Source organism: Caloenas nicobarica, chromosome 12, assembly GCF_036013445.1.
Source record: "Caloenas nicobarica isolate bCalNic1 chromosome 12, bCalNic1.hap1, whole genome shotgun sequence".
Lineage (NCBI taxonomy): Eukaryota > Metazoa > Chordata > Aves > Columbiformes > Columbidae > Caloenas > Caloenas nicobarica.
Window position 1 is genome coordinate 15,112,456 of NC_088256.1, and position 17,153 is coordinate 15,129,608.

The 17,153-nt window shown below is 45.4% G+C and overlaps 1 protein-coding gene across 5 annotated transcripts in view; it reads right to left on the bottom strand.

Annotated features, from left to right (window-relative positions):
* Positions 1-3,551: 3,551 nt before the first annotated feature.
* Positions 3,552-17,153, bottom strand: part of MBNL3 (muscleblind like splicing regulator 3) — a 93,681-nt gene continuing 80,079 nt past the window's right edge. For 4 of the 5 annotated variants that reach the window (XM_065643705.1, XM_065643706.1, XM_065643704.1 and 1 more), the window contains 3 exons: positions 15,297-15,391; positions 13,798-13,871; positions 3,552-11,236 (listed from right to left, as the gene is read on the bottom strand). In XM_065643705.1, coding sequence (XP_065499777.1) covers positions 13,815-13,871; positions 15,297-15,391 — 152 coding nt within the window. In that variant the 3' untranslated portion in view covers positions 3,552-11,236; positions 13,798-13,814. The remainder of the gene's footprint in view (positions 11,237-13,797; positions 13,872-15,296; positions 15,392-17,153) is intronic. The other variant, XR_010606901.1, reaches the window with a different exon arrangement.

A 17,153-nucleotide genomic window follows, 5' to 3' on the forward strand; every position in this document is an offset into this window, starting at 1 on the left:
TCCAGCCGCAGCTCCCACCCATGGACTGCATGACACGAGGAACTACAAAGCCTTCCAAGACCTCATCCTGCCCAGCCTAGAGCCCCAATTCACCCTTGTTACCCTGTCCAAGATCCCCTTGATTAATGCAATAGCAGGATTGCCATGTGTGAATTCCTGCCTCCCCAAGTCACTCCCGTCCGGTGCAGGACCGGGCACATCCAGCTCCCAGAGCCCAAAGGATGCTCGGAGCAAGGGAGCTGCCGAGCCAGCACCCGCTCCCCCCGCACACCCTGACATCCAGGGCTGAGGAGGCTGCCAGCACCACATACCCCAGCAAATACACAGACTCTGCATTACCCCTGCCTTGGTGCTGCCGCGCATCGGCTCTGAGAACAGCGATGGTTTAATGTGCTGTGTCCCATGTCGTGGCAGAGTGTGACCCTCAGGCAGGCTCACCCCGCAGGTGGCCAGTGGCATTGACTCAGGCTTGTGTTTCTGCAGGGGAAAGCAAACAGTATTTTTCTTCAACGGGAGTTTTTCAGAGGCTTTGCAAAGTACTTGCGAGCATCTTTGTTTTGGCGCAGGCACATGCGCACCGAAACGCCCCCCAGCACCCCCTGGCACCCAGATGCGATCGCTGGGAGCTGCTCCCAGCCAGAGCCCTTCCAGGCACTGCAGGTGTGGGGGCAGAACAGAGCACCGGTGGGGCTGCGGGGTGAGCAGGGTTGCCAGCGGGGACACCAGTGGGGACACAGCCACAAAGCCGTCTGCCAGCTGCTGTGGTGTGGTGAGTGAAGGACCTACAGGAGCTGCAGCGAAAACACTGCCATGGAGATCAGCTGAATTATGGTGGAGTAAAGCATTAAAGCAGAAGCTGCATCGATTACAAACACAAGCTTCGAGCGTGCGATGGCTGCAGAGGGGAGGAAGGCAGCAGCTCCCTCGGGAAGGCGCAGATAACATTCACGAGCAAATAATTTACATGCACTGTGGAGCAAAGCAAAAATACCTCTGCGCAACCCAGCTGCAGCTCCAAAGAGATGAACGGTGCAGCAGCATCGGGCTCCTGCCCGGCTGTGCGATCCTCACTGCGGCAGCCGGCGCGGGTGTCGCAGTGCTGTCGCCTTGGGGCTGGATTTACACCTTCGGATATGGGGCAGTGGGAACAGCCAGGGAGAGGACGGAGCGAGCTGCTGCTAAACGGACTGGCAGAGCCACCCTGAAAAAGACAAAATGAGGAGGAAAGGGCAAAGGCATTTGCAGCAAACATCTTCCAGCTGAGCCAAGCCCAGCCAGGACCTTGTCAGAGCTGGCTTGCTGGGCACTTGCTCCTCCAAACCCATCCCCATGGCCTTCAGGCTGTGGGTCTTTCCATCTCTGTGCAGGTCCTCTTGCCTGCAGACATCCCAGAGAACTTCCAGGCCCTTCACAGGGATCATTTTTTTAGGATGTGCTGCCATTTTGGAGATGCACTGGAGGCAGGGTCCCACCTGGACTGGAAGAGGCACATTGGTGCATCATCTGCAACAACAAGAGGGAACGGGCTGTTCCTCATGCTGCCCCATGCGCCAACACGGCCCCTCCTGGGAAAGGCCAACCCACTGCTAGTGTTGGAGAGGATGTTTTAGATCCAACTCATCAGGGATTAGCCAAACTTCCATTTCTCCAGTCTCCTCTTTCTCATAATAAATAGATCTAAGTGATCTACTTACCCAGCACTAAGTCCAGATTGAATAAAAACTGGCTTTGGACCACAGAGGCCCATCTGAATATGGGACAAGCCTTGAAAAGCAGATTTTTTTCCCCCATGTTTCCCACTCAGGCTTCAACAGATCACGAGCTAAATGGAGATTCTTATTAAACTTGGCTTTCCTGCACAAATGTGCCCCAGTGGAGAGGGAGATAAGCTAGGTGCTGTAATCCAAATGACACATGCCATAAATACAGTATTGTGCATAGTTCACTCAGACTCTTTAATCCAGTTTCACCTATGAAGCGGTTTGCAGCAGCTCCTCCTGCGGCTTCTGCAAACGGGCCCCAGGTGAAATCCCACACCCCTGGCCCAGGGATGCTGTTCAGCCTTGAAACACAATTTGAAGTTTCTTCTTAATGGGCCACCCTTGAATTTCAGCATTAGTGCGGGACTCCCATCCCCACGTGAGATGCTTCTCCCGAGTGGGGCTGGTGTCTCTAAGCAGCCAAGGCTCAGCCCTTCCCACAGCTCCGAGGAAAGCATCCCCTGCAAGCCCTGACCCCTTCCCACAGAGAAAGCAAACCAGGGGAAAGGTGGCAATAAAAACTTGTGACTAACCATTCAGGAAGGATCCCATCCTTCCACAACATGCAATGCTTAGAAAACTTTCAGTTCTCCCTCCCTTTTTTGGCTTTAAAAACAATTCAGACTGTTAATTGTGCCACCAGATGAGGCAGGAGTCATTTATAGAAAAAGCCCTAAGTGGCCTTGACACACAAATGGAGTCAATTAACCTACAAGTCAGGGAAAGAGGTTGATGAAAAAGAAACAGTTATATAATTTGTCCTGGGCTTGGTCTGTCTTTTCTCAAAGTCAAGGGCTTGTCCTACTAAGGGCGATGGGGAAGAGCAGTGTCTGCAAAGCCTCCTTGCTGCACCACTCCTGACCCCGAGCTGTGCTAGCGGACCTGCATCCCCTGAAATACCTCAATTTTAGAACTCCTAATTTTCCCCCTGGCGTCAGATTCTCAAACTCCTTTGGGAAAACATCGGATGATCCCTCCTGTGCTGCGCTCCCCTCCCTCGTGTTGGCATCGAACCCCTCATTGCACCATCTGGGCTCATCCTTGGTGTCCCCCATGTCACAGCAGCCTGGGTGCCGAGGCCAGACCACCACGCAGATGTTGGCAGAGCTGAGTTACTCACATCTTCAGGGGCTTCCCGACGTCATCGTCTTCAGCTGCCCACGAGATGAGTGATGCTGCAGCCTGGCACGGCCGCACTGCCAGCCCGTCCTGCAAAAACCATGCTCCCCATCTTGGTGCCTCCAGCCGAACCCAGCATGTGTTGAGACCAGCCAGTACAAGCTAAAGCTTTCAGGGAGCAAGCGCTGATCTCGAGCCAGTTTAGGGGTAAAAGCCCTCTTTTATGGCAAAGCTGTTGGTGTGCAGGCAGTGATTGAGGTGGCATCACTACTGCACAATTTTCTTACCTCTAAATCTATCCACCATTAAAGAAAGGACAAATAAACTCAGCAAGAAGCAATTTTCTTTTTTTTTTTCTAGACCAAGCTTAGCCGTGGTTGCTCTGGGCTGCGGTGAGAGGCGTCCCCAGCAAAGCAGCCCAGGGATGAGCTGGGCTTGGAGAGCTGGGGAATCCGGGCGCTGCCAAAGGAGCTTACTGGTGTATTACTGCACCGGGAGGTTCAAAACGGTATCTGACACAAACGCTGAAAGAGAAAAATTAACACACACATCACTGTGCTACAAAAGCTGCAGGCCTTTGAACGATATTCAATTTATTCTTCATGGTTATCTGCAAATGCACAGCTCTGATCTCCTCTCTAATCACATCACAGACAGGGTCAGAAAGGAGGCATGGAAAAATACAAACCAAGCAAACCACATCATGTGTGTCTCAGAAGGTCTAAGGCACAAGAGAGACCAAAAGGCAGCATCTGGAAAGTTTTACTTTTTATTTTTCTAAAATACAAATGTCTTTCTTGTGTTAGTAACTTTAATATGATAGGCCAAATGCATCCAATAAAAAGGAAGCACTGGCTACAGAATTCAAAATACTGAAGGTACTTTCTGGAAAGAAATTTATTCTGTTGTTCTACACTTCAGATATAACATGGAATCAAATTCATTAGTTATTATTTTTTACATCAGAACCTTTAAAGATCAGGACTAATGAATTGAAACTTGAAAAGTTTCGAAAGTAAACTCCTATTAATGTGTAGATATGGATCCATAAAAAACATAACCAAGAATTTTATACACTTTATTAAAAGATCAAAAAATAAACAATAACAATATAGAAGTAACATACTAAAATGAGTCGCATTATGCACATTTCTAAAGCACGTACAAGCACTACAGCAATATAACGTGGCAAAAAGAAAAATAAATTCAAAGCGTACACCCTGTTGGGTAGCAGTTGAGGGAATGAACTATCGTGTTATGGAACTGAAATATTGCATTAGCCTACGCCTGTCTGGATCCAATGATATTTTAATTTCTTACAATTCCACAGGGCTAACTGTAATTGTTTGTACATATTTTCTAAACTAAATCATTAAATTGATATCTAATGTTTCCCTTACTTTGTTTTACCAGAGATGCCTATGAAAAGAATGTGCTTCAAAAATCTACTTTACACAGTACAGTATATATGTTTTTAGATATTTAAATTAAAAATTAACAATTTCGGAGAACATTCTCTCTTTGATTTTAGTGATTGACTAAAATACAATTCTCTATTCATTAAAAAAAAATAGTGATTTGTTGTCAGGTGATATAAGGAGCGTGGGGAGTGTCGGTTTGTTTTCATGGGTCAAAATAAAAATACAATTAAAACAAAGTTAATTGAAAAGAAAAAAAACCCAAACATAATCCAATCTACGAATGGTCTTATCATCCCCTCATCTGCTAGGATACAAAAGCCATGGCAACAAAATCATTTGGCTTCCACCACTATCAAATAGCATCTGTGTACAGTAATAAAGAACTGGAACCTTGTAATTCGGTGTCAGGTAATTCTCTCTGTTGTGTGTTTGGAAAAAATAACTTAATTTTATTTAATAGTTGTGTTATTTTTGCATGTTTAAATATCTCATTTGAGAGCCATCTACAGTTATTTTTGATGATAGAGGATGTCAGTAAAGATCACTAGCAAAGATTTTAGCAGTGTTGTCATGATCATGCTCATAACCCAACAAAAAGAAGTTTGACCGGCTACAATTCATTTCACATAGTGCAAAGTATTTTTCTCCCATAATCCCACAAATGAGAAAGAGCTTGATTACGAACACCGATTAGGGCAAAGGGAAGCCTTAATAGCACGGTGGCTAGAATTAACTGATCATTTTGTATTAAAATCCAGGTTATTGTAACACTCACAGAGTCCGGAAACATCTGATTTTTCCCAGTTTTTAAAAATACTGGGACCGCACGATTCAGCAAAGCACCTGCTTCAACAAACCCGCTGGTGCGCCATGGGCTGGCTGGGCACTTGCTGGCACCACGAGGAGATGGAACCCTGCGAGATGCCAGCAGCGGTGCCTGAAGGGCAGGTGGCAGTGACACGTCAGCCGCCAACCCCAGAACGGGCAGGAAAGGGAGACGGTGACATCAGGTGCCACCACCCACCGGTTCTGCTCTGGGGTGCAGCTGGGACCAGCCTTGCAAAATCAGCGATCTTTCCAAACTAAATCTGGGTCTTACGTTTTGAAAAACAAAACAAAACAGCAAGCAAAAAAACCAAAACGCCACCACAAACACTTGTTCCAATCAGAAATAAATAGGTCAGCACAGGCACTTCAGCTTCTCCAAACTCGCCGGTACTGCCGAGCCCTGGCAGTGCCACCAGCGCCGTGGGGAGGGACGCGAGAGGCTGGGGGACCGCGGCTGTGCTCTCCTTTGATGGCAGCTCCATGGGGCTTGTTAACCCCAGCGAGAAGCACCACACTGCAAAATCAGCCTCCACCTCCCTGCCACCACATCTGGCCCTCTCCAATGACCACCACGGCTGTCGTACAGCAGAAGAAATAAGCCTAAAACAACCCAACACCAACCCCATCCATCCACTGCTCGCCAGTCCCATCCATTTTGCTACCTTGCCCCAAAAGCGTAAAAAAAAAAAAAAACCACACCACCACAACAAAATCAGCAAGCTGTGACATTTCAAATTCCCTCTGGGATTTAAAACACCCGCTGCAGTGACAGTCACCTCCAACAGATAAACACTTCCAGCTAGAAATAGGATTAGGTGCTATGAAAAATGTGTGTACGTTGCCATGGACCTCTGTGTCCTAATAGGATTCACCGAGAACACAACCTATCAGAAACGTGACCTAGGGCGTGTTTGAAAATGTAGGCCGATTAAAAAAAGAAAAAAGAGCAATGCAAATCTTTGCTAGTGACCTTACTAATTAATTAAGCACTGTTTCCCATTTCTCCGTGCTGCAGGTTGGAGCTGACCTGTTCTCAGTCTGCTGTATAAGAAGCTATGGCAAACTACAAAGCTTTTACAACAGCAAAGCAACATCATGCTTTCAGATAAGTTTTATAGCAAAAAACTCCTCCTTTTCAAAGCCTTAGTAATACCTATCTCTTTTACAAACTTTTCCTGTATTATTACAGACTTTTTATATTCAAAATAAGTTCCAAGGATTTCTTTCGTGGACTATGTACATAAGTGCAAAAAAGGTGTGTCTCACACATTCGTACACTAACTGAATCAGTTTAACTGCAGCATATTTGTATCTTCAACACTGTTACGGGGTCATTCCACAATATTTTTTCTTCTTATGTACAGTTTTTGCTAATATAAATTAGTATTAAAATAGTTCTATGCTTAATTATTTAGCCCTGATCATAATGTAATTGCGTGAGTGCTCGATTTCTGGAGAAAATTGCAGGCAGAGCTACAGTACTGAAACAGATCAATTCTGAATTCCCACCATGTGAATACATGTGAAATGAAAGCAAGACCGGTCACTATGTCGTAAATACAGGCTGTTGTGTTTTCGGAGTGAAAATACTGTGGAATAACCCTTGCCACACAACAATTTCTACAAGCTATAAAACCTGACTCTAAATCCATGTGTTGTAAACTTCTTGACTGAAAAAGTGACGTTAAAGACACAAATTCAGCGTTCACATGGGACTTTGGGATTTTAAAAATATTCAATCATATCTTTATCTGACAGTATCGAACTGTACCTTTAACAAGCTCATACTGTTACACATCACTTTTAATTTACATGTGAAAATTTCACAAATAATGTATACAAAGGTAGCCATGTTGTAGTTTTGTTGCCATAGCAACAACAACTTAATATAATTAGTTAACAATGAATCTATCATTGTAGGAGTTACAAAGTTAATTTTGTTCTTAAACTGTAAACTATACAAACTAGTTATGGACTGTATTCTATACCTTACCATGCTTCAGTGTTGGCTTAGAATATAACTAAATGGGCTGAATACATGTATTAAAAATTTTAAACTTTCTCTAACTCTCCTTCAAAATTAAATTCATTAGTTACTAAAGATATCAAAAAAAGCAATAATGAAAACCTTAAAAACTAATGGTAGAGAAATGAAAATATATGACATGAATTAATGTGTTGTAGCCTAGTAACAATGTGTTGTAGCTATATTTACATTTGGATTAGGCTATCAACTTTGTTTTTTTTAAAGTTATTACAGTCTTTAACATACAGTATATACTCTAAGGCCTTCAACAGGCACATGGTAAAATCAGGTCAATATCAAACTAAATCCATTCAACAGGAATGGGAAATTAGATTTTCCTCATAAATTTCACTTTTTTTTTTTTTTTTTCCTCCTCAGTTTTCATGTCTGTGAAATGTACAAGGGATAAACAAAACGAGGACTCCAGTTTCTCAATCCGTCTGTACCGCCTGTCCTAGAGCTCATCCGCCGCAGCAGCCTGTCCTCTCCTCTCCTCTCCTGTCCGGCCGCATCCACCAGCCATGGCCCCATCTCCATCATCACCTCCGGGGGTCGGGTCCGGTCCGGCTCTGCGGGATGCGGCAGGATCCCCCCGCAGGATCCCGGTGCGGTTGGGGACCAGCCCGGCGACGCCGCCGTTCGGGAACACTCCAAGCGCAGTGCGAGATGGACGGGGGTGGCAGAGAGGAAAAAAAAACAAACAAAAAAACCAACAAAAGAACCCAAAAAAAGCGCTTTGGGGTGTTCGGGAAGGGGGCCGGCGTGGGCTGGCCAGGGAGGTAACGGTTTCCAGAACATCGCGATGCAAAAATACACAGTTAAAAAATTCAACGGCTAGAAATCTCCAACTAAAAACCATGGCTGATTGTGAAATCATGTTCCAAATTACTAAAACCACTGTGTTTAACAAAAATAATCTTAATAGTTTTATGAATCCATTTTATTTTAAATCCCTCTTTTATTGTCTGCTTATGTTACAGTTTAGTAGTAGTACTTTTTATTGAAACTACTAACAACTTTTGTGAAAATGATCAATCTCAGCTTTCATTTTCCCTCTGCGTGACCCGTTTTATCCAAGTTTCAGCATTTCTTGCATATTGTTTGCATAAGGCTGAGAGAAATGGACAAAGAGAAATAACTTTGGATAAATAAAAAATATAGGTTCATGGAAAGTCGGAAGCTTATAAAAATGTCACTAAAATTATATTGATTTAAACAAACTTACATACATCTCTTGTCAAATAAAGGATGATATTCATGCTTTTATGACATTTGTTTAGAGTCACTAACTAGCTTGGTGACTTTGTAATATTCTATTTAGGAAATTTATAGTCTGGCGACTTTTTTTTTTTTTCTTTCTTGAACAAAGAAAATTAGAGCAAGTCATTGCACAACTAGTTTAAATAGTGCTACCTCAAAATGGCATTTTTGCCGAGATTGTTTTGAATTTGGTGAAGTTTAGTGCTTCAAGCTTTTCTTTCCTTAAACTCATTTACAAATTAACTCTAAATTTGCCAGCAATATAAAAACTGTTGTGGCACCTAATATAACTACCCTGAACATCCCTCATTGGACCTCTTTAATAAAAAATAATCCTTAAATGCTTTTTATTTTTTCAGTGCTTTAAATGTGACATGAAAACAGCTGTATTCTAGGTTTACATTCTATGCACATCTATGCCAGATGTTTAAGTCGATAAATAAAATAGGAGGTTACATCAAAGTGTCAAGATATACAAAAATCCATTTAGCACTGAAAAAATTCCAACCTCCTTGAACTCATAAAGCCATACAAGCTTGAATGCATCCTTTCTGGCTTAAGAAGATCAGCTCTGTTCTTTGTTGAGGCACTGGCACAGGTTGTGCAAAACCCATTTTTTGATACACAAATAATTTCAAACAGGAAGTACTCAAATCCACTTTTTCCACTAACAACGTTATGGTTTTGGGAAACAGAAACTCAGTGGTGAAAAAAAAAAAACAGGTATGCGGTTGCCAATATAAATGAGAGTCACTGATTTCAGGCAACGCTGCTGCTTGTGAACACTGACAGCTGGGAAACATCTATGGATGCGACTGGGGGTTCATAAAGGAGGGTCTCGGGGTGGGGATGTTTTTTCCCCCTCTCTCAGGGTTTGGTTCAAAGCCTGCTGAAATGAATGGAGGGATTCCTTCGGGCTCAAGGTCTTTTTAAGCTGGGCTCTACAAAGGTTCTTGTTAGGAATGAGTCTCCATGGGCAGATGGCCAGAGCCTGCGCTGGGACACACCAGTTGTGCCCTAACATGCCCCTCCATCACTTTTGGTCCATGGAGACACACATCTAGCAAACTATCTGTGCTCGCACTAGAGGAGAGGGGGCAAGGAGAGCCTTGAACCAAGACAAGGAACTTGGAAAAGAAAATACAATCTGGTTATCAAAATTTGGCACCCCACAGGAACACCGTGAGCTTGGGGCAGCCAGCCCTGCCGACACCGGGAGCCGGCCTCTTGCTCTCTTCCATAACGCCAATGACATTGTAAAGCTATGACAGGGATTAATTTGGTTGTATCCTCAACCAAAATGCATTCTGCAGCCAGACTGGTCGGCAATGCAGCGTAACGACAGGCTGGGCTGTCCAGGGTGCACAGGCTGGAAATTGTTTTATTCGTGCGTATGAAAAGGAGGTACCAAGAACTAGCCCTTGTTGTGTGGCAAGCATTGCTCTTGATCAAGTAGAAGGTGCCAAAATACATCCACTGACCTACAGGAGCTCCGTTAAGATGAATGTTTATCTACGGTAGAAAGCTTATGCTGAGAGCTTTCTCCTGCTGTGTTACTGCTATGTTTGCTTTAAAGGGCCAGAGATCACAGGAAAAAAACACCATCCACTTATGGAAAATGGTAATTAAATAATCGGTGCACACTGACAAAACTTCAAGAAGAGCCGCATAAGATTTTAAGCCGAAATGTTTCAGTGTGCTTAGTGGGGACAAGCCCCTGGACACGGCGTTACCCAGCTTGGGCTAAGTCACGGCTATGGGCCCCCTCCGGCTAACGGTGCCATTTGCTCCTCTCCAACGCAGGGAGCCTTTACCCAGCTGAAGCCGTCTCACTTTACCACCTTTCTTCTCTGTTTTTGACTGCACCATGAGAACAGCCAGAGATTGTGCGCCGTTTGCAGCTGAGAATGCACTTCAATGGCCAACAGAAGTGCAGAAATCCCTCGATGCTTACTGCCATCTGAGCAAAGCATTCCTGGCCCCTGACTGAGTGTGGGCTTTTGTGGTTTTGGTTTTGTTTTTTTTTTTTTTTTCCCCCAAAAGTTTCCAGAATGGAAAGAAATACTCTGAACTAGACTAAAATGACAGCTGTCCTTTCACAGCACACTATAGGAGACGCTATCTGAAGGCAAATTTTAAAAGATAAAAGGAGCATTTAACACAAGCGACTTTAGCTGACATTAACGGCAAAATCCAGCTAAGGGCAGAACATTCCTGTGTCGTGTTTTTCAAGCACATAATTCCTGTTTCCCACAATAACATTTTTAGTAAAAAACAAACAAAACCCCATAAAACCTACAGTATATGAAAACTTAAGACATAACAATAATGAAAAAATGGTATTGAGTATACTTGATAATGATGTACACTTTAAAATCAATAGACTATGATGTAAACAAAACAGTAAGATAACACTTTAAAAACAAGACAAACATTTATCCATCGATAGTATACAGTAAACCAACAGTCCGCTGTGCAGATGCACTTATCAGGATGGTAGTCATAAAATGATTAAGTGTGTTAAAGTAAGATGTTATAAAAGTCTATTATAATTTTCTACTTGTATATCTCATATAACAGAGCGCTGTTTGTTAATTGTTTCTATAGTGCTTTTTTTTTTTCCTTTTTTTTTTTTCTTTTTTTTTTTTGACATTCCCATTGATCAGTTTTTGGTTAACATGTAGGCTGCAACAGGCTTACTGTAGAGGTGGTAGAGAACGATAGAGGGAAGAGGGGGTATATACAGAAAGGCCATGCGCAGCTTCCCACCAAGAAGTCCTGGTGCTCCATGATTTTACTGTTCAGAATTTCAACATAGTCTGCTGCAGGCAAAAGAAAAAACAAACAAAGTGAGAAGTTCAAGAAATATCTATATCCCAATAAAAGTCATTACAATAAGATAAATCTGCATCCTCACTGCGTTGGCCAAGAGGTTGACATCAGTATGTTGCAAAGAGAAAACATTTTATTCCCTTAATTTTCTGAGGTAAGGTAAAATTGCTAATAACACACTTGGCATCCTGTTTAATCTGCACTTAGGGCTTTCCATTTCCAATGCGCTTCGCACACACTGACAAGACAATTAGTGAAAGAGGGAGGTAGGCAAAGATCAGTGATTTTTGAAACAGGACAGCAAGTAGAATGACTAAGCAGAGGGTCAAAGAAACGTCTGACCATGACGGTTAGCTCGTGTTTCCTTTGGAGAGAGGCACAGATAGTCACTTTAACGTCTGATCCTAAGGAGCCGCGAGCCAAAGACACGCCAGGTGCAGAGACAGAACACAGAGGCAGAAATCCTGCGCTCAGGCAACCCTCTTCTGGGAGCAAATTGCCTCTCTTGGGATATACTTGTGAAAATCCTCCCCTGAAGGACCCGAGACTTGTCTCCTGCAGAGCCAGCCTGGCTACCAGGACCTCATCAACCATGGAGGAAAAGAGAAATATCTGCCAGAGCAGCAAGTGTTTCAGTTACCCAAGTCCCACTCAGGGCAGCTTCGGGAATCGTCCCTCAGGTTCCCCAAGGACCTTGTTGGGCAGAGCACCCCAGCACATGCACAATTTCACGTGCTCGAGCGGCAGCATGAAACGATGTGTCCTCAAGAGATTTGCTGGCCTTAAGCTTATGCACAGACAGAGGGCCTAACAACTCAGGAATGGGATCAAAACACGTGCTGCTGCATGGAAATGGTCACTGGTCGGTCTGCGAGCGCTGGGGACGCTGGCAGACAATGTTGCCCTTTTCTACCAGTCTCCAAAGGTGGTTTATGTCTCACAGTTGCGAGGTGTTAAGAGGACAAGCGGCAGAGCGGTGGCTCACACACAGGCTCACGCTGCCCTCATGAAGAACAGGCTTTGTGTCTGATCCAGACCCTTTCCACGCCCTGCAACTTGATCCCCAGGAAATCCCATCAAGTTCAACATGCTGACCTTCTTTCAAGCAAAGTTTTTCATGGTCCTTAACAGCAAGGCCAGTGCTTTATTTGGACAGACTGTACTGTGCTCCCTAGTTGCTAAATAAATATATTGCATGGAAGTTCCTTGCTTAGTCTGAAATCACTAGCTATAGACAGTGCGAGTTTAAGCACGTGCACATATAAGTGAAAAGAATTCAGAAAAAAATAAGTTTCCTGAAATCTCGAAGAGGTCAAGATTGAGGCTCTTCCCATGCAAATAATCTCCTTATCGGAAGGAACAGACTGTTTTGAATGTGTTCTGGAAATGGGTTAACATGTCAGGTGTCACGTCTGTCTCTTGTTTGGGAGAGCAGTACGCTGCATAACACACATTTTCACTAACGGGGACAGCTCAGTGTTCAGCCCTGGACTAACAGGCATCCATGGCCACAGTCAGCGGGACATTTATATGTACAGTAGTTTATTTAGGTGAGAAGAGATAAGGGCCACCACCAATATGAATAGCTTCTCTTGATTGCTGCAGATGTAATTAGAGAATTGCTTGCCAAATTAATTTCAAGCATTTAAGTACTTGCCTGTCATACGTGACCAAAGGGAGAAACTGGTTGCATGTCTGTGTATGCTAAATGGCCTGTACTGGGAAAATCTAGTGACCTCTTGTTAATGACTTGGCTGAACTGCTCTTTACTCTCTTGGGGTACATAATACACTAATGAACTGACACCCTCAAGGGATTTTCTCTCATGAACATCAGGTAACATTCACAAATAAAAGCAATAGAACAATGACATTGCTGCTATAGCTATGAAATAACACTAAGTCAAAGAAAAGGACAAACTCCTCCATCATTCCCACCGAGAGAAACCCAGCAGCCTAGGGAAGTCCAGGATCTGCAGGCAGGGTGAAAGATATGTTGTTTGTGGCATTCATGCTGGTCTTAAACACACACAAGGACCTCTGAAGAAACCCACCACTGCAGCTGAACAGCAGATCTCTGCTCAGACCGTGCCAGCCTTGCAGATGCACGGCAGCTGACGACGACCCAATCCTGCTTACCCCAGAACAGAAATAATGCCACTAACAGCAAAAGAGAAGTTGCACCTTTTCAGCTGACTCGCTACCAGAGCGGTCTTTGCCATCAATAGCGCAAATCCCTGAGGCATCTGCAGGCAGCTGGGAGCCGTGCAGAGCAAGAGTAACCTGTAAACAGACTCGGGGGAATGCAAGAAGGGAGGCTACGAACATCGTAAACCAGATTTTTTTAGACGCAAGGAAACGCTTGTTCTAAGCCATAGGGTTGGTCCATATCTGTGCTGCAGCTGCTGAATTTCTTTTGAGCTGGCAGAGCACGAAGCCACTGGCGTGCTGCAGGCTTGGTCCCTCTGCCCAAGCCAGCCCCCCTTTTGAGGGACGCAGTGCAGTTGTACAAAGCAATCCACTGTAAAGAGAAATACTGAAAATGAACTTACTGTTCTATCGGGAACTTCTACATCTGTGAAACAAACATGCTGCTACTCAGTTCATCTACTGATAACTGGGATATCTACAGAGAGAAAAAAAAAAAAAAGAACACCACAACACATTAAAACGTTGTCTTGAGATCAGGCTGCTCATTTTGTCTTCAGTATCAGTGTCTTATAAAACAGGAGCCATTCCCAAGATGTCTTATTTTGCCACACGTGGAATACAACATAGCTGCATCAATACTGATGCCTTGTGGAGTACATGGTGATAGTACTGGGATTTAAACTCCATAGACTACGAGTAAGACAGAAATGCCCTGGCACTATCTGGCTGAAACAGGACTCACACAGTCACAGAGCAACGCTGCACAGGAATTTCTGCTTTTTTTCTCATGACCAATACGAGCATGAGTAAGACCTGCTCTACCCGAAAATAACAACAAAGCACAGAAAAAGACTAGCAATCCCTACAGGGAGCAGTAAAACTCTGCCTATGACTTATGCAGGCAAAACTTCTACTGAAAGCCTCATGACCTCACACTACATAAGACCAGAGGATGCCCCCCTGAGATACTACTGACATTTGGCATGGCTAGCAGCCTCCTACAGAACAAAGTGACACCCCATTTTCCTTGCGATAGCTCTAAATCTGAGAGCATGACAAGTAAAAATGCTAAAATTAGTACTAGGGGGGAAAAAAAAAAAAAAGTGTTTGAAATATCTCTGGTCTAACTGGGAAAAAGTCGTGGCACACCAAATTATCAGGAAGCATCACTAGGACAGGTTGTGCATATACAGTTCAGGACTGGTGCGGAAGCAGCCATCACAACTCAGTATTTTCAGAGGAAAGTTTTGAAGAGAATTATGGCTCGGCAGACATGCATGAAATCCTGTACACTTATGGCAGTGCTACAACGGCACATACTGCATATCCAGAGTCATTTCTGTAGGGATGGGTGACATGCTGCTCATGTAAATAAGCTTCAGACTTCATAACGTTGCCCCCGATTTTCTGGGTTTTGATTGTTTTTTGGGTTTTGGTTTTGTTTTTTAGAGTCCAATCTTGCAACGAGGGGAGGCCGCTTTCTGTTTTCACTTCCACTTTCCAGCCCAGAGAGGACATGCCAAAATACCACGGGGAAGGATGCTCAGGGTGGTATTTCTGCTTGAGACTGAAAGCAGAAGTGCTGCAGGTCTTGCGCAATGGTGTGGTCGGGAGTTTTACAGCCCAGTTTTTCAGGACCTTGAGGGGATGTTATTTTTGGAGAAGCACCTCCACCCCTGCTAATCGCCCATCCCTACGCTCCGGCCGGGCTCGCTGCCCATCCCGCACACGGCAGGACCAGCCGGTGCCCCCTCACCAATCCCCAAACACACACACACACACGCTGCCTCCTGCACCGAGCCGAGCGGGTCGGGAAGGCGCTCGGCCCCACGCAGGATCCGGCCCTCGCCCGGTCCTCGAGATCAGAACACGTGAAAGAAAGCCATTGAAAGGGCCAAACCTGATTGGCGGTAGCTGTTGCAGCGAAGGGGACGCTGGTGGCAGGAGTTGTTGCTGCAGACACAGTGGTGGGCGTAGCACCGTGCATCATGGGCACTTTCGGAAGGGAACCATGGAAGCGACATACGGGAGGGTGGAGCGCATATATATATTTTTTGTTTGTTTGTTTGTATTTTTTTAATGTAACCATGGCAACATGTGGTGGATTTGGGGGCGTGGCAGGAATCACAGCAACAAGCCATGTGACATCATCATGAAGGACACATCGGGGCGCAGCATGCAATCACAGTGCAAAGCAAGACAGCGTTGGGAAAAAAAATAAACAAGAGAGAAGGGGAAAAGCCAATTACAATTATAATTAAGGAAAAAACCAAAACATTCTCAACACTTAGTACATTTATAAGCAGAACAATGATGTATTAGACTCTGAGGGCCAAATTTCCAAAGGGGGGAGAGGGTGGGTGTGCTAGCAAAAGCCCACGTCAGCTCGCACCCATGGGGAGTTAGACACAGCCAGTGCACGTTCCTTTGGGTGGGGACATTTTGGCAAGCGCACCCTCCCACCCGCCTGGGAAAGCTTGTCCCCTTCCCTCCCCACCCCGTCCCCGCCAGCAACCAGAGGTACATGATGCACTTTGCAGTGGCCACCGTGGCCCTTTCACCGGGTTTTTTCGCCTCTCTCTAGAGGGAACGACGTTTTGGCATGGGACAGAGCTGGAGGCATGGCAAACAAGCGGCTGGCAGCCCGAGCTCTCTCCGTACAAATTCAGCGTGCTTCCTTTCCACCCTAATTCTAGAGGATTTGGCAAAATTCCCCTCCTGTGGGGTGGTGGGGAGATGGAGAGTGGAGGGGGCTGAGAGGGAAAAATACATGAATGCATCCAAACAGCTACAATTTGCAGGAAGAGCATCCGAAAGGACAACACGGCAGCAGGGAGCTCGGCAGCCTCCTGAAGCTGCGCGTTCCGCAGAGCACGGTGCTGGAGGGGATGCTCCGTGGTGCACATGGGCATCCCTCAAACCCAGGGGGTTTGCAGGACCAGGGAGCGATGGAAAGGCTTGGCTGTCCCTGCAAACATGCGGTGGGGAAGGAGACTTGCATTCCCCTCCACCCCAGCAAACAAGGGCAGCCCCGGCAGGGAGCACATGTCCCTGCAGGCTGAGCACCCCCCAGGACACTGGAGCATGTGGGCTGGGGTTTCCTACAGGCAGAGGTGTGTTTGAAGGGCTAAGCTCCCTGTCAAGCAAGCAGTGTGTCCTCCCTGCACTACAGGAATGGGGAGGTTCAAGAGCAGAGCGCTTAGCCATTCCTGCCAAAGCTTTCAGATCTGCTCTCCAAAAGCCTTGCATCCTCCCCAGGGCTCCTGCCTCTCTCCCTCTGGTTGAAGCAGGCACCCACCCGAATGCTGGCAGCCTTGTCTGACCTTGGTTGGAGGATGAAAGCTCAGTTTTCAGCCACCCTGCTGTGCTCAAAGACCTGCACAGGTTCCCAGTAAGACCCAGACTCTGAGCCTGAATATACTGGATGCCTGCAGCAACAGCGAGCGTGTACTCAGCCCTGTCCCCTCACTGTATCCCAGGTACACCAGCAGCAGCATCGCCCTACTGTTCCTGGTACCTGCACAGCTGACACTCCACTAAAGAGATCTTCAGCCTGCCCACAGTTTCAGCCCTGCTTCTCTCACTGTACAAGAACCACCCTGCTCTGGCAGAAGGGCTGACCCCAGATGCGCCCCTCCTTAGCGTCTTTATTCAACCAGTCTCCTAAAAATATCCTCAGAAGGAAAATGAAAAATCCGAACTCTAATCCACCTGATGCCTGATACAAAAAAATAAACCAACAGGATCCTCCCTTTGC